The 21622-nt window shown below is 46.4% G+C and overlaps 1 protein-coding gene across 1 annotated transcript in view; it reads left to right on the forward strand.

The window, feature by feature from the left end:
- The first annotated feature begins 1257 nt into the window (after positions 1 to 1257).
- Positions 1258 to 21622, forward strand: part of NUB1 (negative regulator of ubiquitin like proteins 1) — a 28714-nt gene continuing 8349 nt past the window's right edge. Inside the window, exons 1-8 of the mRNA XM_044246869.1 lie at positions 1258 to 1333; positions 4528 to 4645; positions 7303 to 7470; positions 9604 to 9662; positions 10681 to 10751; positions 13780 to 13962; positions 14143 to 14234; positions 16618 to 16724. Of these exons, the coding sequence (XP_044102804.1) occupies positions 1263 to 1333; positions 4528 to 4645; positions 7303 to 7470; positions 9604 to 9662; positions 10681 to 10751; positions 13780 to 13962; positions 14143 to 14234; positions 16618 to 16724 (869 nt within the window). The 5' untranslated portion in view covers positions 1258 to 1262. The remainder of the gene's footprint in view (positions 1334 to 4527; positions 4646 to 7302; positions 7471 to 9603; positions 9663 to 10680; positions 10752 to 13779; positions 13963 to 14142; positions 14235 to 16617; positions 16725 to 21622) is intronic.

Raw genomic sequence — 21622 nt, forward strand, 5'->3', positions numbered from 1 at the left:
CAGAAAGACCTGCTGCCCCAGGATTACGAGCAAGTGATTTGATACCTTGGGGTTGGGAGAAGTAAAGATAAGGGAAGATCTGAAAGGACTTTCGTATGTTAAAGAAGACTGTCAGGATCCTAGAGGTCTGCCTATCTCAAGTATTTGTCGATGGGCTGCAGGTTATATGGAGATTAATTTTATTCACATTCCCTCTGCCTTTATTTCCCACATCCTGGTGAGAGGGGCAGACAGATCCCCGCACAAGATTTATTTTAGCCACGGTGGCCAGGTGGACAGTGTTGTCATTATCCTGCGCTGATACAGAGCTTTGTAGCTTGCCCAGGCACCCCCAGGCGCTTGTTGGAGGGGGCTGTGTGCTCGCGGGACCTAAGTAAGCTTAGAAGCCTCGCCCACCCCAGTGCTAGAGCAGGTCCCAAGAGCAAAGTTTCGGGATTCGGGAAGGAAGGGCCAACAGCCTCATCCGAGCAGACTTGCTGAGGTCTGGCATGGACGTCTTCCATCTCCCGTCTGCCCGTCCGCCTCGTCTATCATCTCTCAGAGCTCTCCGGGCTCTGCCCAGGCTCCCAGAGCGTTGCACAAGTCGCCCGGAATTTTTGCGCGCACGCGCGTCACTTTCTCACGCAGACACACGGCAGAGCCCGGGCACGGCCGCACCGGCAGGCCCACAGCCCGGGCGGAGCGATCGGGAGCCGCAGGCTCTGCACAGACCGTGCGGCCGGCGGGGCCAAGGCCCCTCGGCTAGCGGGGCCCGGGGGGTGGGGGGAGCCGGGCAGTTCAGGGGAAGGAACCTAATTTCACCGTGAGGGGGGGCCCGATGGAGAGCGGGAGGAAGACCCGGGCATTCAGGGGACGACCGCCCTCCGGGGGAAAGGGTTCTTCCTAGAACGTCCGCGGGCTTTTCCCAAAGCTTTCGGAGAAATGAAGCCGGGGAAAATTTCCTCGGAAGTCGAGCAAACTGGGCCGGGTCTGAGGTTCCGCCCTGTCCCGCTCCGTCCCGCCCCGCAAGGGCGGCCGGGGAATCTCCCCGGCCGCGGCCGAATCCGGGGCTGGAGGCCTCCGGTAGGCCCTGCCCCCTCGGCCTCCACTTGGCTCCGCCCCGCCCCGTCTTGGCCCAGCCCACCCCGTCATCAACCCCCGCCCCATGTTAGCCCCGCCCACAACATGTTCCTCCGACCCGCCCTCTAACCCCGCCCATTAACTGGCCGCGCGAAGGAGGTGCTGCGGCCGCAGCGGCGGGGGCGGGGCCAGCCTCACCCGGAATGAAAATAAACGGCGGCCGCTGCCGCATCCGGGCACTCGGCGGGTCGCGGCGGGCGCGGTGGTGGCGCAGGTAAGGAGGCGGCGGCGGAGCGTCCGGTCCCCGGCCCGGGCCTCACCGGCGCTGTCTGGGGTCCCCGTTCCCGGCACGACCCCGACGCCTCCCCTTCCCGGGGCGGGGCGCGGCCACAGCGACGGGTGGTGGGCGGCGAGCGCGGAGGCTGCCTGGGGCTTGGGGACGCGCCGACGGTTCGCGCGGCCCTAGGTCTGCGCTGGGCTGGGCCCGGGTAGTGGGGGTTTCTGTGGAGTTGTTCTGGGGGAGGCCGAGGAACAGACGCACTCATTAAGTAAACCTCATGAGCGAGACAAAAAGCTTGAATGCTGACACTGCTATTCCAGATATGTCATTTGGGATTCACATTTGCAGTCAGAGCTAGATTTTCTTTGCTATTTAATGAGAAAATGTGGTTGATTCTGCGTTTCTCTGATGATCTGGTTCCGCATTTGTCATCTCCTTCCCTTACTCTTATTTTTTAATACGAGAATCTTTTACTTCTCCGCTTAAGAGAAAAGACAGTGTGTTTTGAATATGCGTGTGTATATATGTATATTTGAAAAGCTCTGGGTAAAGGTCCCCATAGATCGATTCATTACAGAAGTGAAAGCGAAAATTTTAAAGGAGTAGTTGATAACGTTTCACTTTCAGTTTGGAGCAGTAACATTAATGAATTTCCGGGCTTCCTCCTGCCTCCCGTTCCCCTCCCCACCCCCGTTTTATTGAGAAATAATTGACATACATCACTGCTCTTTTGGCTGTAATATGAAACATTGTATGGTATGCATAATGAAACTTTCAGTTCTCCAGTAAAAACTGGAAACTGGCTTATTAAACTTTCTGCTTTTGATTTGATTTCTAGTATGTATCCTCTTTTTATTCTGCTTCTAACAGACATTTTTGTAAATTTCAGAACAGCAGATTAATCTTTTTATTTTTTTAAGATTCTTTTTAAAATTTATTTGACAGACAGAGATCACAAGTAGGCATAGAGGCAGGCAGAGAGAGAGAGAGGAGGAAGCAGGCTCCCTGCTGAGCAGAGCGCCCGATGTGGGGCTCCATCCCAGGACCCTGAGATCATGACCTGAGCCGAAAGCAGAGGCTTTAACCCACTGAACCACCCAGGCGTCCCAAATTAATCTTTTTTAAACATTAAGTCTCATGCCTTTGGACCTGCATCTGTTCAGTTGATTTGGTCAGTGGGTAGAGTGTGAGGTGCACACTGCGCTTGTGAAACCCTTTGGGCCTTTAGACCTTGCAAAGAGCTTGAGTCCATGCATAAGAAGCCCATGAAGAATTGTGAGTAGGGAACTGTGTATAGTGGTTGTGTGAGTTATTTGTGTTTCCTGCTTTTCTACGTGAGCAGCAGTTTGTCAGTGGTTGAAGATCTAGGGTGTTTTCTCATGGCTCACCTGGGTGCACAGCAGCCTCCTCTTGATGTGTTTGTTCCTTACACCCTTTCCTCCTTCTTGCCCTAATAACCCTTTTACTCCCCCCAGACCAATATGAAATAGATTCGAACTTTCTTTCTTTTTTTTTTTTTTTTTAAGATTTTATCTATTTGACAGACAGAGATCACAAGTAGGCAGAGAGGCAAGCAGAGAGAGAGAGGAGGAAGCAGGCTCCCTGCCGAGCAGAGAGCCCGATGTGGGACTCCATCCCAGAACCCTGAACTTTCTTTTAAAATAGTCATTTATGGGGGCGCCGGGGTGGCTCAGTGGGTTAAGCCTCTGCCTTCGGCTCGGGCCATGATCTCAGGGTTCTGGGATCGAGTCCTGCATCCGGCTCTCTGCTCGGCAGGGAGCCTGCTTCCTCCTCTCTCTCTCTCTCTCTCTCTCTGCTTGCCTCTCTGCCTACTTGTGATCTTTGTCTGTCAAATAAATAAAATCGCTTAAATAAAATAAAATACTCACTTACGGAAAACACTGAAGTTAACAAACTTGATTTTGAAATTAGGTGAACTGGGTTTTGGGGGTGTGGAATACTGCAGGCTCTATATAGAAGAAGAGAAAGTTACTTATCAAAGTTATGTTAACCCTTAGATCTATTTTTTACTCTGTAGAACTTGTCTTCATCATTTAGAAGCTAAGTACCCTTTTACTTTTCTAACTCCTCTGATTTGGCTGTTTGACATCTCCAGCAGCCTTCCCTACCTCTTTGAATTGCAATGCTAGTGAGAGATGAGTAGACAACTCCTTTGCTGCCAGGGGATTCTTTGGGAGAGACTAGTTACATACACAGGGCAGACAAGCAGCAAAGGATTGTGGGACAAAATGCAAAGTCCTGTGTTGTAGGCGGGAATCCCCAAGCTAGGTATGGCACTGCCTAACTTTGTGACTTTGGCTGAGCCATTTTACAGCTCTGGGGCCTGGGTGTTTTCAGCTGTAAAGTGATGATCCAACTAGTGTTAGATTTGAATAGTACATAGATCTGCTGTTGTGCGCTTATTGCAAAATATATAAAACTTCTCTAGCAAAACCTTTTAATTTTAAAAATTCAGATATAGAGAATATTGATAATTCATCGTTCCAGCCAGCTTTTATGTTTACTCTACCAAGGTGGTTGATCTTTGTGCTAAACTCACCAAAATACAAATATAAGAGAGTTTATGTATGTATGTTGAATTGTTTATGATAGTTAACAGCTTTGAGGACTCATCTTTCTCTCATTTGATCTTTTCTCTTAGGTCAGAGAATAATAGTTTAAGAAACAGAAAAGTATAATAAACCTTGCTACATTTTAGCAGCTTTGAAATACATATTTTATGTAACATGTAATGTGTAACTCTATATAGTGTATTTTAGCATATGTATAGAATGTGTATATTTTAGAGACATTTAGAGCTAGTTAAAACCCTAATCTAAAAGTAATTTAGAGGGGTGTCTGGGTAGCTCAGTCAGTTAAGCGTCTCCCTTCAACTCAGGTCATGATTCCAGGGTCTTAGGGTCAAGCTCCACGTTGAGCTCCCTGCTCAGTGGGGAGCCTGCTTCTCCCTCTCCCTCTGCCTGCTGCTCCCCCTGCTTGTGCACTCTCTCTCTGTCAAATAAATAAAATCTTCCAAAAAAAAAAAAAGTGATTTAGATTAAACAGGAGAGGGAGGTGTGGAGGGGAGCTCTTCTTAACCACATTGAATGCATCAGCATGTTTGGTAAATTATGAAATGCTTTGAAATGTAGTGTGGAGTTTTGCTTATGTACTGTTTTGCTTTCAAGAATGGCGCAAAAGAAATATCTCCAAGCAAAACTGACCCAGTTCTTAAGGGAAGACAGAATTCAACTTTGGAAACCTCCATATACAGATGAAAATAAAGAAGGCGGTTTGGCATTGAAGGTATTTTCTTTCAAGACATAAATAAATAGCAGCGTTGTAAGTCTCCTTGGTAAATAAGATTCTGAAGTCCCCGGAAATTTCCAGGTTTAACTGTGTAAATTTTTGGCGTAACCAAAAGTATTTGTGATAAGCAGGTACCCACTTTAGAATTGACAGACTTATTTTTGTTTAGTAAGATTTTATTCATATGAGAATGGTCTCTAATTTCCTATGCACATACTATTTTTAGTACCTTCACAGTGTTACATGAAATTAGTAACTTGGGAACTGATTTTACCCTACTGGTGCGTAGTACTAATGGCACTAAGGGCGTGTATTTTGTGTTCATGGGGAAGAGCAGGCTGGTTCTCTGTTCTCCTTGCTATTGCGGTTTGCTATAAAACAATGGCTCCCATCCCCCAGCTTTTTTTATACTATGGCTATCTGTTCATTTGTCCAAAATACACTTTTCTAATACTTCTATCTCAATTTTTTTAAAAAGATTTTATTTATTTGTTTGAGAGAGAGAGAGAGAGAGAATCACACAGTGATGTGCTTGGGAGGGAAGAGAGCACGAGAGGAGAGAGGTCAGCGAGAGAAGCAGACGCCCCACGGAGCTGGAGGCCTGATGTGAGACTCGATCCCAGGACTCCAGGATCATGACCTGAGCCGAAGACAGTTGCTTAAACAACTGAGCCACGCAGCTGCCCTTCCATCTCAATTTTTGATGGCAACATCAGAAATGGCATTATTTTATATGGAGTGAGGTTTCTAGAAATTGAAGTTTGCCTGCTTTTTCAGGCAAAAACATTAATCATTTTTGACAGAAATCTTTTATATTGGAGTATAGCATGTACTTCTTTGCTTTCTCTGTCCAAGTATCCTGAGATAAACGATGGATTGTTTATCAGGACCTAAAGATTGTCACAGGGGCATCACATTATCCAGTGCAGTGACACAGTGATATGCTTGGGAGGGAAGAGGTTTCCTTCCTGTCTTTCCTGTTCCTGACAGGCCTCACTTTTTATTTTTTGCAACCCATCTTGTGACCTTTTTTCTGAATTTACTTGTTGTAGTCCCTTGGCTCCAAAGCTATCTATGGCATAATAAGAGAGCTATTTGGTCTTTGTCCCCAGTACCTGACATGGAGCTCCTAAAACCCTTGGAATATTCCCAGTGGTAAGGGGGATAGGAGCATCTTCTGTTCTAATGAGGCAACTCTTGGTAGTACCTTCAGGATGGGGCTGGTGGCCAAAAAAACCAAACTTCAATTAGAAGATGAGAATTTTAGGGGGCCTGGGTGGCTCAATTGGTTAAGCATCTGCCTTCAGCTCAGGTCATGACCTTAGGGTCCTAGGATGGAGCCTTGCCTTGAGCTCCCTGCTCAGTGCACAGTCTGCCTCTCCCTCTGCCCCTCCCCCCATTCATGCTCTGCTCACTCTCAAATAAGTAAATAGAATCTTGGAAAAAAAGGAGAAAAAAGAGTAGATTCTCAGCCTACTTTTCAACCTTGGGGAGAGGAGAGGCTAGCAATTGAGTTAATCACCGGAGGCCATTGATGTAATCAATCATGCCCACTGTAATGGAGCTCATAAAAGCCCTTAAATTATCGGTTTCAGGGAGCTTCCAGACTGGCAGACAAACCCATGTGCTGAGAGGGTGGCACGCCCTGACCCTCAGGGATAGAAGCTTCTGCACTCAGGACCCTCCCAGACCCACCTGTGTGCCTCTTCACCTAGATTTTCATCTGTGTCCTTCATCACAAACTATGATTATAAGTATAGCATTCTTCTGAGTTCTGTTGAGTTGTTCTAGTGAATGATTTTACAACCAGTACCAGTGATTGAGAATTTTTTGTTAAGAAAGTTATTTAAGGGGCGCCTGGCTGGCTCAGTCTTTAGGTGTCTGCCTTTGGCTCAGGTCGTGATCCCAGGGTCCTGGGATCAAACCCCTCATTGGGCTGCCTGCTCAGCAGGAAGCCTGCTTCTTCCTCTCCCACTCCCCCTGCTTATGTTCACTCTCTTGCTGTGTCTTTCCCTGTCAAAGAAAGAAAGAAAGTTATTTAAGTCTAATTTGACTTGTTCTCACAAGTTAGAAAAATGAGAAAAATGTGTTTTTTTTTTTCCTTTTGGTCTCCTCCCATGGAGTTGATCACTCCATTGTTCCTTAAAGTAATTTATAATGCATTACAGTGACATAAGTCATGGCCCACTTTTCCTTTACCCCTAGAACAGTCCTAGTTATTTTCACATCTTCTGTTTGGTCTGTTTTCCTATTCTTTGTTTTTATTTTTTCCTGGATCCTTTCTAGCCTCTGTATCTCTCTAGATGCCAAGCCTATCTGGATTTCCCTCCGATGGGCTGACCACCAGTCAGCAGTTTCTTTTCTTTTCTTTTCTTTTTGAAGATTTTATTTATTTATTTAACAGAGAGAGAGATTACAAGTAGGCAGAGAGGCAGACAGAGAGGGGGAAGCAGGCTCCCCGCTGAGCGGGGAGCCCAATGTGGGGCTTGATCCCAGGACCCTGAGATCATGACCTGAGCAGAAGGCAGAGGCTTTAACCCACTGAGCCACCCAGGCACCCCATTGCCTTAGAGTCCTTCATAAGCTGTTCTGTACCGTGCCCCTTTTTTGAGTTGGCACTACATTGATCTCAGAATTCTGATTTTGCTTCACAGGACCTTGCTAAGAAGTACTCTGACAGGCTAGAATGTTGTGAAAATGAAGTAGAAAAGATAATCGAAGAAATACGTTGCAAAGCAATCGATCGTGGCACAGGAAATGAAAATTATAAAACAACAGGAATTGCTACAATTGAGGTCTTTTTACCTCCACGGCTAAGAAAAGTGAGTGATTTTCCCAAAGGAGTACGGGTAGCAATGCTTTGTTGACTTAGTGATAAATTATGATTTTTTTTTTTAAAGCTACAATCCAAAGTGAAAAGTTCTTTTAAGTAACTTCGCATGCTGAATGTTTATCAATTTCCGAGTTAATTTTGGGATTTTTAAACTGGAACATTTACAGGGTAGGTTTGTCCCTCTTAGGCCTCCTAAGGCTTCACAAAGCTACACATCACATGCTTACCTTTTCTAGAGTTTGAATGAGCGTTTAGAATATTGGGGACTTAAAAGAGTACTTCCGGTTTTCCCAGACCGTGCACAGTAGGACACATCAGGAAGGATGTCTCCCCTTTTTCTCTGCTGGTGGAGGCTACAGGGTAGTCAGCTGAGTGCTCAAGCAGGGCCACCTCTTGTCAGGGCCATGTCCTCAGTAGTTCAAGTCCAGAAGTGGCATTGGGGCAGGGTACCCAAAGGTTGCTGGCCTCTGAGCACTGATCAGTGTTAATCATTTTGAGAAGATCTGAAAATATATAAATATGTGTGTCAGAGCTCCCACAGGACCCAGCAGTTTCACTCTAAGAGAAATGAAAACTGTGTCTGTGCAGAAGCTTTGCTCATGAATTCTTATAGCAGCTCTGTTCACAAAAGAGCTCTGTCTAGCTCTTCCTAGCCAGAAGGTGGACACAGCCCAAGTGTCCGTCAGTGGTTGAGCAGATAAATGTACTGTGGCCACACGCTGGAACATCCTTCAGCCGTGAAGAGGAGTGGAGTGCTTGACGCAGCGTCGATGTGGCGGAACCGTAGAAACGTTATGAAGGAAGCCAGACACCAGCGCCACATGCTGTATAGTTCCATTTGTACGAAACATCTAGAATGAGTAAATCCATAGAGACCGAGATGAGATTAATGGTTGCCTGGGGCTTGGGGGATAAAGGGAGAGAATAGGGGGCACAAAATATGGTATTTCTTGGAGAGGATGATGAAAAAGTTCTGAAATTTGATCATGTTTGTGTAACTTTATAATCATGGAAACCACTGACTCATATTTTAAACAGGTGAGCTTTATGAAATGTAAATTTTATCTCCTTAAAACTTGAAACGATGTCTAAGAAAAATATAGACCTGTATGAGAAAGAGAAAACTACGTATGTGTCTACCTCAGGGTGCCCATTCATGAATTCAAAGGGTAATATACGAATATAGGCCTCTTTGCTAGTATGCAGCACCTGGGAAGCCAGACCACCAGTCAGAAAGCCGGCTGGCGAGTGTGGAATCTGAGCAGGTTTGCGTGGTCTCCTGGGCTTTCGTAGTGGTGCCGCTTTTTCCTCCCGAGGCCAGCCGTGGGGGAATGAAGAGGTTCCAAGATGGCGTCTCTGTCCAGTCCCTGCTCAGTGGGCACGGCTGGGTTCCCTGAGGGTGGCTGTGGTGCCGAGGTGGTGGGCTGGGCCCATGTGTCATGTAGGCCAGCTTCCGTGAGGGAAGGCACATCACAAACCCCTCTGAACGTCTTGCTTCCCCCCAGAGGCTGACGCCCTTCCTGGGGTGCACACGTCTACCCCCGTGAGGGCTGCTAGGTCGCGGGGTCAGCACGTGCCAGGTCGTGTGCGGTAGCTTCTCCGCCCGGCGTGCCTCATTTCAGTCCCTAACATTGACACCAACCTTCCTGATTTTCCAGACGGAGTAATAGCACCACAAAGTGTCACGCCGAAGTACATTTTCTTTCTTTTTAAAAAATTTTTAATTTAAATTCAGTTTAGTTACCGTATAATGTATTATTAGCTTCAGGGGTAGAATTTCGTGGTTCATCAGTTGCATATAACACCCCGTGCTCATCACATCACGTGTCCCCTTCGTGCCCATCCCCCAGTAGTTACCCCATCCCCCGACCCACCTCACCTCCAGCAACCCTATTTTTCCTGGAGTTAAGAGTCTCTTAGGGTTCGCCCCCCTCTCTGTTTTTATCATGTTGTATTTTCCCTTCCCTTCCCCTAAGATCTTCTGTTTTGTTTCTTAAATTCCACATATGAGCGAAATCATACTGTATTTATCTTTCCTTGACTGACATAGTTTGCATAGCAGACAGTTTCTTCCATAGAGTTCCTTCTGTACAGTTTCTTTTATTTGCCTTTTTAAAAATAGGATAGGAAAAACCTGTTGGAGACCCGGCTGCACATCACTGGCAGAGAACTGAGGTCGAAGTAAGTATCTGGCTGCCCGGAGCTGCAGCTGCTCTGGGCCCTCCCGCACTGGCTCGTGGCGTCCTTTGACAGTCCTGTTAGAAAGCTGGGCAGGGACCATTCTCCTCACTTAGTGGAAAGGAAAATTGAGGCGTGGCCACTGCAGAACGAGATCAGGCTCACACTGGCAGTTAAGGGCAGAGCAAGAACTCAAGACTGGCACCATTTGCCTTCCTTTCCTGGCATAACTTGAGACCAGCGGGAGCTCTGTGCCTCCCACCTAACAGGTACATGATAATGAATGTGCTTGAATAGTGAGTGAATGATATAAATAGAGATAATCATCAGATCGTTAGTTTTGAATTTCATTTCTTAGCACGTTCATCACTTGCTGTGACATTCAGCAAAGTGTTTTAGCCACATTCAGGCTGTTGGCCCATCTGTAAAAGAAAACATACCTGTCACATACTGGTGACAGTCTTACTCTTGAGACCCATTTGGTTATGTCATCCACGTCTGTATTTTTAAATGGCAAGTGTTTTGAGTACCTCCAGCGCCAGCCGGCTCTGGTTCTGAAGCTCTGGTTCTGGAGCTGGTTTTCTTGTTTTCTTTGGTCTACCTGAGGGCTGTTAGGGACGGATTCAGGAATCATCATTCAGTCAGCGCACAGGAGCAGATTGTCTGGAACAAGCCTCTGTTATGGGCTTCTCCTAGGAGGCTGCAGGAGCCTAGAGAATGGATTTTCTCCGGACACGCGGCGAGGGCCGTCCTCTTGAGATGTACATTCCCCACGCGTGGTCTCCACTTGATGAGGCAACAACTAGTAAAGCAGATAGTTGAAGAAAGAACATTGTTTCTTACACAGTTTCGAGTAACGGTCTAGAAAGCTGGCTTTATCGTGAAGTGGTGTTTGGAAGACGGTACATTGAAATACTGGGCGTTCCTAAGGGAAATGTATAAAATAGTGGTCATGATTAAACTCCATTTCTCAGATAATAATAAATTGATTACCTGCAGCCTCTACCGGTTTATTTTACAGAATTGCTGAAACCTTTGGATTTCAAGAAAATTACATCAAAATTGTCATAAACAAGAAACAGCTTCAACTCGGTATGTCATGGCAAAGTGCAGATTATCTGTCGCGTTAGTACAATGACTGCGTCTTTTTTCTCACTGTTTATCTATTCACAAATTTCTGGTGGCTTTACTGCATGTATACTCTAAAACAGGTTACTGTAGAGCTGATTAAAATAGAAACATAAAGCTGAAAACAACCCTTCTAATCGGTATTTACTGTGTGTTCTGTGCTAGTGGAGAAAAGATGCTCGTTGCATTTCTGAGGAAATTTACAGAACGGGAGTGTAGGTGTGCTCAGAGTGAAATGGGGGTTCCAGTAAGTTCTCTCCGAGGCAGAAGGGCTGAAACTGAGTGAAGGCAGTGGGGCGTGTTCCTATTGAGAGAGCTCTGATTGAGAGTGGGGCCCCCTGATGTGAATGGGAGCAGTTGAAAAAGGTTTGGTAAGGCTGAGTGTAGGAAGTTGAGGGGAGGGCAGTGCTCTTTCAGAATGGAGGGCCACACACAGGCCACAGTGAAAAAGTTACAGCAGTGGTTCTCAACCAGGGGTGGTTTTGCCACCGGGGACCTTTGGCAAGATGTGGAGACCTTTTCGGTTATCATGACTGGGTTGTGGGGTGGGGATGGAGGCTTATGCTCTTGTCACTCAGGGAGGCAAGACCAGGGATGCTGCTGGACCGTCACACAGCACAGGACAGCTCCCACGACAGAGACTTACTTGGCCCACGATGGCCGTAGTGCTGTTGTGTAGAAAACCTGGGCTCTGTGAACTCGTGCAGTATTAGAAGGTTCCTCCCAAGAGAGGCTGGAAGCCACAGATGCTGGGGGGTGACCTGAAACATTTTGGTTTTAAACATTCCTGTGGGTGCAGGAGGGGAATGGACTTGCAGGAGGCATGAACGGACTTGGAGACCAGCTAGCTGTTGCAGCCACTCAGGTAGGCACTACAGCAGTTTCCAGGAGGCTCGTAGGGCTTAGAGAGTCAGGTTCACATCCTAGCTTTGTGGAACGCAGCCTGCACACGGCCCTAGCCTGCCTTCTCTGCCCACCATTCCCCATCGTCTGTTTCCAATGTCATGGATAGCTTCACTGTCCTCTCATCTCTGTGACACTTCTGTTCCTGGTATTTCTTCACTGGGTGGAAACCCGTGATTTCGTTTTTATCAGAGCTGTCAACTTCCACCTTACATCGTTTGTGTTTAAATAAGGTCTTTCCCCAAGCCCAGGGCCTCACGGTCTTCTACGTTTTCGCGTATTAATTAGCCTAACCTGCCTGAGGTCTGCAGTCTGTCCACAGCCCCCTTTATATAGGAGTAAAGGCGAAGGATCCAGCTTCTCTAATATCCCCTGCTAGACTTGCCTTTGCCACACTGACCTGTGGTGCCTCCTTTATTAGAAGTCTTTTTCTGCACTTCCCATCCTTTCCATTTACCTGTAGGTTTATTCCTAGACCAGAACCCTAAAGGGTTTTTTTATTGGGGTATCATGGACAGATAACATTATATTAATTTGAGATGCACAACATAATGATTCAGTGTTTGTATATATTGTGGAGGGCGCACAATAATGTCAGCTCGTATAGTGGAACTTTTTTTTCTTGTGATGAGAACTTCTAAGATTTTATTTCCTAGCTATGTTAAAATATACAATATAGTATTATTAACTGCAGTCACGTGCTGTATGTTACATTCCAGGACGGACTTATTTTGTAACTGCAAGTTTCTGTTTTTTGACCACCTTCACCTATAGAGTTTTTTTTTTATGATTGTGGTTTTGTTGTAGTTTTAAAATATAGTAAGATGAGTCCTGTTCTTGGCCCTTCTTTATTGAGGTGACGTGGCCATTGGTGTATCTTTATTTTTCTTCATAAATGTTAGAATGTTTGTCAAGTTTCTCAAGGAAAAAAAATTTAATGGAGTTTTCCAGAAAAATATTCCAATTTATATACTTATAGTTTATAGTATCTCATTTTTTTTCCAATTTATTTATTTTCAGAAAAACAGTATTCATTATTTTTTCACCACACGCAGTGCTCCATGCAAGCTGTGCCCTCTATAATACCCACCACCTGGTACCCCAACCTCCCACCCCCCCCCGCCACATCAAACCCCTCAGATTGTTTTTCAGAGTCCATAGTCACTCATGGTTCACCTCCCCCTCCAATTTACCCAAAAGCACATACCCTCCCCAATGTCCATAACCCTACCCCCCTTCTCCCAACCCCCCTCCCCCCAGCAACCCACAGTTTGTTTCGTGAGATTAAGAGTCACTTATGGTTTGTCTCCCTCCCTATCCCATCTTGTTTCATGGATTCTTCTCCTACCCACTTAAGCCCCCATGTTGCATCACCACTTCCTCATATCAGGGAGATCATATATAGTATCTCATTTTTTAAAAAGATTTTATTTATTTATTTGACTACAGAGATCACAAGTAGACAGAGAGGCAGGCAGAGAGAGAGAGAGGGAAGCAGGCTCCCTGCTGAGCAGAGAGCCCGATGCGGGACTCGATCCCAGGACCCCGAGATCATGACCTGAGCCGAAGGCAGCGGCTTAACCCACTGAGCCACCCAGGCGCCCCTTTGACTTAATTTTTGTTGGGTTTGTGTATTCTATTAATTTTTCACAGAACCAACTTTTGATTTGGTGAATATTCTTTCATTCTGTTTCATCACTGTCTGATATAGTCTTTGTTCCCATTTTATGTGTAAGGCCCTGGGTGTTAAGTGCTTTACCCAGGACCACAACGTTCAGAAGAACCAGAGAGGTCTGCTTTTAGCTGCCACAGTGCGCTCCCCCTCACAGTTCCCGGCCGCACTGTGCCTTCTCCCCTGTTGCTGGGGACGGGGGGTATTATTTCTCCAGTTCAGGGTATGGATATTACCCTCCGCTTACCAGTGACAGAATTATGCGGCCAGACATCGGCGTGTGCTCACCGAGCCTGGGGAGTGCTGGCTCGCCGAGTACTCGCGCGGCTTCAAGAGTTCCATTGAACAGAACGGACTGTCACCAGTACACAGTGTATTTTTGGCTCTTTTCGTGAGAGGCATTTCTGACTTTTACAGGGAAAACCCTTGAGGAACAAGGCGTGACGCACAACGTGAAGGCCATGGTGCTTGAACTCAAACAGTCTGAAGAGGATGTGAGGAAACACTTCCAGGTTGAGGAGGAAGAGCAAAATGAAGCCGAGCTCAAGGAAAAAAGGATCCAGAGGACCAAGAGAGGCCTGGAGATACTGGCGGAGAGAGGTGCGCCGCGCTCTGGCTGCCCTCTTTCCCTCTAGGCTGGAAGGGGATGGGGGGCGGGGAGGCCGGGGGCGCCGTGGTCACAGGTCGCAGGGACTTTCCTTCCCCGCAGTCTCGTACTCGTAATGTCCCGTCACTGCGTTCTGGTTGGGATTAACGGACTCCCTTTCGGTTCTGTTGCAGCTGAGATGGTGGTGGATCCAGAAACCACACCGTACTTAGACATAGCCAACCAGACGGGCAGATCGATCAGGATTCCTCCGTCAGAAAGAAAGGTAAGTACTTCAGAAGTTTCCGGCTGAAGCTTTGATTTGCTGTCAGAACAGAAGTGGTTTTCTAGCTGTTTTGTCTTGGACTGTCATAAAGGACTAGAAACCGTTTTCCACGGGAGCTTCTAAACAGGATGGAAGCCTGTGACACGCACCTGCGTCCCCCAACTCAGCCTGCAAAGTTCAGTGCCGTAGAACAGAATGGCTTGGTGGCATGTCCCACAGCAGGGGTGACCTTCCCAGGTGACGTGATCCACTGCCTTCCGCATAGGCAGCTCCCCGTGGCAGTGCTGGTTTGGGTGTTTCTTTGTTTTTGTTTTTTACCAGAGGGCATGTCCTCTAAGGGATAGATTAGAATAGGGAGCTGGGGGGCAGGAGGAGGGGCGTGTAATTTCGGGGAAAAGCCGGACAGGTGATTCTGCCATCTCTCCCCTGCCGTTCCAGTAATTTGGAATAGGCAGGAGGTGGTTTTATCTTTGAACACATCGCAGGGGGTCTTTGCAGGAGCATTCTACAGCTGGGACCCAGAGATCAGTATCTGAGCTGGTCCAGTAGCTTCCGATAATAAAGAGCTATAATGACTGTGGGTCAAGTCCATTTTAATTGTTCTGTCTTTATTTTTTTATTTTTTATTTTTTTTTAAAGATTTTATTTATTTATTTGAGAGAGAGAGACAGTGAGAGAGAGCATGAGCGAGAAGGTCAGAGAGCGAAGCAGACTCCCCATGGAGCTGGGAGCCTGATGTGGGACTCGATCCCGGGACTCCAGGATCACGCCCTGAGCCGAAGGCAGTCGTCCAACCAACTGAGCCACCCAGGCGTCCCAATTGTTCTGTCTTTAAAGGACAAGTTAGAGTAGGCTTCACTCCATGACTTATCTGGTTGAAAATGAAGGATTAAAGTTAAGTTTTAATAAGAACTTGGTAGCTATCAGTGGACTGATGCTAGTTTATTTTTAAAATGTTGGTAATTATTTGCCCACAACTCTCTTATATTAAATGATGATATCCAGGGGCACAAGGCTGTGGAGTGTGTGACTCGATCTCGCGGTTGTAAGTTTGAGACCCATGTTGGGTGTGACTTAATTTTTAAAAATCTTAAAAAAAAAAAAATGATATCCAGACTTTTTGGGAAACCTTTACAAAACTGAATTATATGAAAATTCAAATTTAAATATTAATGAATTTAAAAACATTTTTGGATTGCCCTTTCTTTTTTTCAAGTAAGCTCTGTGCCCAATGTGGAGCTTGAACTCAGAGCCACAAAATGGAGAACAGCACCTGCTACTGACTGAGCCAGCCAGGCACCCATGGATTGCCTTTTAAAAATTGTTTAAGGAATACTGGAGTTGACAGAAAAAACTTGATTAAAATTAGGAAGTGAGGGGCGGCTGGGTGCCTCTGTCGGTTAAACATCTCCTTTTGGTTCAGGTCATGATCCCAGGGTCCTAGGATTGAGCCATGTCTGTGTGTGTGTGTGTGTGTGTGTGTGCACGCGCATTTGTGTCCCCCCCCCCCCTCAGTGAGGAGCCTGCTTCTCCCTCTCCCTCTGACCTTCCCCTGCTGGTGTGTGCGCGCGCGTTCTTTCTCTCTCCCTCTCTCTCAAATCTTTATTTAAAACCCAAAAACTAGAAAGTGAAATGAATGCTTTTTTTTTTTTTTAAAAGAGCGCATGAGGGGCACCTGGGTGGCTCAGTGGGTTAAGCCTCTGCCTTCTGCTCAGGTCATGATCCTGGGGTCCTGGGATCGAGCCCCGCGTCGGGCTCTCTGCTCAGTGGGGAGCCTCCTTCCTCCTCTCTCTCTGCCTGCTTCTCTGCCTACTTGTGATCTCTGTCAAATAAATAAATACATAATCTTTTTAAAAATAAAAATAAAGAGCGCATGAGCAGGGGAAAGGGCAGAGCGAGCGAGCGAGCGAGAGAGAGAGAATCCCAGGCAGGCTCCGTTGTGGAGTTCAGTGCTCGGTTTTATGATCCTGAGACCAAGACCTGAGCTGAAACCAAGAGTTAGGTGCTTAACTGACTGAGCCCCCCAGGTGCCTCATGAATGCTTTTTTTCAAAGGGATACAAGCATTACTGGCTGCTTGTTTATTTGTTCAGTCTTACTGAATACTAGAAATAGATCTAAATCTGCAGATACTGGAATAAACTGATGGAAACAGACAGACAGGTGCGGGTTATGACCCTGTCAGCCACGTTAAATTGAGTGCTTGCTCTCAGGATTGAAATGAAATGAAGCTTTGATTATGGTTTTCTTAATTTTGGATTGAGTTGTGATCTTGGGTTTTAAAAAAATCTTTATTTGACTTCTCTAGACTTGATATGCTTTTCATATAATTTGTTTTATTACAGTTTGAAGTAATGTTTTTTTTTTAATTTATTTTTTTCTAGGCCCTTATGTTAGCTATGGGATATCATGAGAAGGGCAGAGCTTTCCTGAAAAGAAAAGAATATGGAATAGCCTTGCCGTGTCTGTTGGATGCTGACAAATATTTCTGGTAGGCACTTTTGTACTTGGTGGTACCCGCCTTAAGGAAGATAGTCCAGGTTATACCCAGCGCTGTCTCTCTGCCCGCACGCGTCCGGCTTCAGCTTTCTGCCCAAGACAGTCATGTATGTAGAGAGAGTAGTTGCAGTGTAGACCAGTTTGTGAATTATTTTATCCCTTCAGATTGCTCATCTCTTCCCTGTAAGGAATTTCATAAACACACACTTGTTCTGTTTGGATAGCCTGCCTGGAGCAGCTCTGTCTGTGCCGAGTCGGCAGCTTGCGCGGTCCGTCCCGCGGTCTCCACCAGCTGGTTCCCCGCGCGGCTTCGACGTGGGTGTTCATGATCATTCCCAAGTCCGTTGCTTCATTAGGGGCTGCAAACAGTGACACCTTATTTTCCCTTCTGCATTTATTGCTGGGATTCTTCTGAAAGGAAGTATTTTTCCTCACTGGTCTTTGGTTACAATGAGGTACAGTTTGTAAAGGAAGAATAAAATGCTTGGTTCTTTCTTCTTATTTTCCCGTTTTCAGAATAAATGAGGTGCTTCCCTTGAATTCCCCGAAGAGGATATCACCAATGAGGTTTTTCTTTCCTTCTTTTTTTTTCTTTTCTTTTCTTTTTTTTAATTATCAATATGAACTCAGATTTTAACACACTTGACATTTTTCAGACCTCCGTGCTTAAATTGACCATTTGTGCCCAACACGTGGGTCCTGTGCTGCATCTTTTGGACCCGATCCCAGTGGTGGCTGGGGTCCAAAGGTGTTCCAGACTCATCCTGCACATTTCTTGCCCCAGACCAGGAGTCAGCAGTTCCCAGGGGCTCCTGATTCCTCTTGAGAGAAATGGTGCCGAGAGACTATAATCTGGCAGAGGAACTTGAAAAGTAGCCTTGTATTTAAAAATGGTCAAAAGTTAACAACTTTAGGATTATTTTCTTTTCCATTTTGATGAAACCCCAAGATCTACTGTACACCTGAAGCGGATAAATATAAATGTTTATAGTTTGCCAAGCATATTAGCAGCAAGCACCCTTGGGTTTTAAGTGAACAAACCCCAATTTAAACTAACTTAAGCAAAAAAAAAAAAAAAAAGGATATTTGGCAAGGAGGTGGCAAATCTGAAATTAGAACAAGGGCTTGGTTCCTCGCGGGTTTTCTTACTCCACTTCTTTGTCCCTACCTCTGTGCTGCCTTCGTTCTCTTTGGCTGAACACGGTGCAGGCTTAAAGTTAGGTCCGTCAAATGCAGATGCATTTTACATTTCCTTCCATAATTGTAATTTTTTATGATGGAAAATTTCAAACATATATAAAAATAAAGACAGGTATAGTGAATTCCTGTACCTTTTTTAAGTATTTTATTTATTTGACACAGAGAGTGAGCACACAAGCAGGGGAGCGGCAGAGAGCAGGGAGCCCGATGCTGGGCTCGATCCTGGGACCCTGACATCATGCCCTGAGCACTGACCTGACTGAGCCGTTGAGGTGTCCCTCCTTCAGCAGTTACTGAGACATGGTTGGTTTTGATTTGTCTCTGTGAGCCTTTCTCAACCTTCTTATCCCAGACAAATCCTCGAAATAATTTTCAGGTCTCCAGGAAGCCCTGAATAAAAATAACTATATCTTCCGTTCACAGTACGTTACCATGTTCAGTAAGTCGTAGATACTATAACCCAGTCACGGTTGTCAGTGCCTCCGTAGAGAATGACACTTTTCCCCTGAAGCTCTCGCTAGTCAGGCTGACTTATTAGCATCATTTTAGTGAGAGCGCGTCCTCTCCGTGGAGGCAGTCGGCGCGGGCACAGGTCAGGGACGAGGGTGGAGGAGACTTCAGTTCTGTTTCCTTTCCCACCTCCAGGTAAGCTGGCAGGTCTCACAGGACTTCGTTCTGCATCTTGGGAATGGTGTGTAGTATATGAGCAAGCGTCCTTTCTTCCCCTGTTTACAGTGTAAAGTGGGAGTTCTGCTTTGGCCAAGAGGGATCAAGAGGGACCACATATCCTCTCGCCTCAGACAACTGAAAATTTGGGCAAAGTGTGCAAACACCTCAGTTTTCTGGCAGTATAGGACAGCGATCCCTAAGGCGGGGGAATAAGCGAGGGGAGCCCTGGGACTGTTTCCTGGGGCTGCCTCGGGAGCCGGTCGACTGCAGTGCAGGGACAAGAAAGCCAGGTGAGGCCTCCTGCTCTCCCCGGAGTTGCAGAAATGGAGCTGGGGATCCAGGAAGGCCGCAGCGGGAGAGGGGAGAGCAGCCTGGGGGAGCAGGTCCCAGAGCTTCAAAAGGTCTCCTTGGAGTATTCTGTTGAGTAACGATCCACACTTGCGTGTGAGGAAACCACCCCAGGCAGGGGAGGTCAGCACCCGAGAGGTGCAGAGAGCGATCTTTAGCGCTCAGAAGGCCAAGAATAATGGCGACGATCAGAGCCAGAACCACAGCGACAAACTTTTTGATTGATCCGTGGACATCACAGGGAGATTTCAGAAGGGTCTTGCCTCCACAGTAGGGCAGGATTATCTCTGAAGGCTGCTGTGGTCCCACCCGACAAAGCTTAAAAACAAGCCTTAAAAGGATCATCTGCATCCCAGACAAAGTAGTATTTATCACAACACAGAAGCAGCCTCCGTGAGAAGTTAATGGTCATGCAAAGGTGCAGGGACTACAACTCGGAGTAAAGAATGGAAACAGACCAGAAGTGACACGGAAGATGGAAGATAGAATCCGTCCGCTGGGGCATTGAAACGGTTGCTGTAACCGAATTCCGTACCTTCTGGGAGGTAGAGGAAGGACGGGGCATGTTAGATAGACGTGGATCACCCACCAGAGAGCCGCACCGGCACTGTGGACACGCGAAGCGCAGCCCACTGGGTGGGCTTTGGTGCGGACTGGACGGCACTGAAGAAATGATGGGTCCATGCGAAGACGGGCAGAAGTGCTCCAGCGGGACACTGAGCAAAGATAGACGGACACAACGTCCCGGGGTGGTAAGGCGGTTTCAGGTGACCCGATACATGGATCACTGTCGTCCCTGAAAAAGGAGGCAGCTGGGCTCCCCCGCAGAATCTTAAGAAATAATAGCCAGAATTTTCCCCAGTTGGTTAAAAACTGTAAACCCCCAGATAAAAGAACTGCAATGAGCCCCCAGGACAAGAAATAGGAAAAGCACCACCGAGGTGGACTGTGATCCAACTCCTTCAAGCCAGTGATTGAAAATGACTTTAGTCAACCTTTCCTGAAAAAAGAAAGGAGATATATAAGCTTAGTTTGCCTTTCCTGAAACTGATCCCTTTATTTTACATAAAAATTTTAAAATCATAAGGCAAGTAGGATACATTTCTGTTAATTAACTGACTTCAGCTCAAGTGGGATTTAATTTTTCTAAAGCTAGATTCAATAGGCTTTACTTAAATTAATGTTGCTTATTTATTTTAATTAAATTTTTTAAAAGATTTTATTTATTTATTTGACAGAGAGAGATGACAAGCAGGCAGAGAGGCAGGCAGAGAGAGAGAGAGAGAGAAGGAAGCAGGCTCCCTGCTGAGCAGAGAGCCCGGTACGGGGCTCGATTCCAGGACCCTGAGATCATGACCTGAGCAGAAGGCAGCGGCTTAACCCACTGAGCCACCCAGGCGCCCCTTAATTAATGTAAAAACATGAAAACTTACTGATCCTTGAGTGTGAAAGCTATTAAAACCATAGGCCAAGGTAGTAGTAATAAAATTATTCTCTAAGGTACAGTTTTATACAGGGATTTAACTTTTTTTTCTGAGTGACATGATCAGGTTCAAATACAGCCCTAATAATTTCAAAATTGTTAACTCTGAAGTGTTGATTTCATGATCCCTTTTATATAGGCCTCTACCTGAAGAGGAAGTGTTTTTGAAACGAAAAGAACGACATGTCCTTCGCTAGTCTGAGACCCGTGCTTGTTGTTCATGCTGCCTGGTAGTCCCTTCTGAGCTGAGCTTGCACACGTGGTTCTATTTTTACCTGAAATGAGGCAGTTTCTGCCTTGCTCTGCATGCATATTAAACGTGAATGAGCCCACATGCACAGGTAGGGCTTGAAAACTGTGACAAAATGTCCCCTGCTTTCTTAGGGACGGCAGGATCGTCTTCTCTCCTAGAAAATGAGTCTAGAATGTGAGATCACACCACAGTCCACAGAGTTTTTCCTCGTCCTCAAAGGCAAGTTCTCAAGCTGAGCAGGCGTCTCAGAGACAGTGTCCCCTGCCCAGGCGCGCACGTGTATAAAACACAGTGGGCCCCTTACGTGACCTTCGCAGAGAGCAGACACTATGACTGAAGGATGCGACAGATGACTGAAAAGCCCGCTCTGGTGTATTTCTCCTGCACTCAGGAGACTCCCACTTCACAGTGTACACGGCACCATCACATTCTTTGGTTTTCCCTTGTTTCTTCCGTGTGGATTTTGATAGACAAGGTGGGAAGCTTGAGGGCACGTGAATTCTGCAGTTTGTACAAGAGCCGTCTTCCCTTTAAGAGAATACCCACGAAAACAAACAGGCGAGGCCTTTCAAGTTTGTACCGAAGGTTTCCCTTTTTTGTTGACAAAGTTCCAACTTGAGGTCTAGGGATGCATTATGAATTTCTAAAAAGCACCTTTTAAAAGCAGAATAAGTAAGCTTGCTGTCCATCTTTGCCAACATTCCTTTGTCTTGTCGTCCCCTTTCTCTGGGGCTGGGGACAGCCACGGAGTAGCATCCAGTCTGTACCCAGCCCCCAGCTCAGCTAAGCATTTAGAACCTGGCATTTTCTCAGTCGAGTTTCCTCCCCGCTTGACTGTGGTTGCACATGAATGTCTTGTTTTCATCAGGGGAGGCATTCACAGCAAGTGGTGATTTGGGGGGGGGGGGTCTTTAAAGCACTGGTTCCCCACTTTGGC

Source organism: Neovison vison, chromosome 4 (genome assembly GCF_020171115.1).
Source record: "Neovison vison isolate M4711 chromosome 4, ASM_NN_V1, whole genome shotgun sequence".
Lineage (NCBI taxonomy): Eukaryota > Metazoa > Chordata > Mammalia > Carnivora > Mustelidae > Neogale > Neogale vison.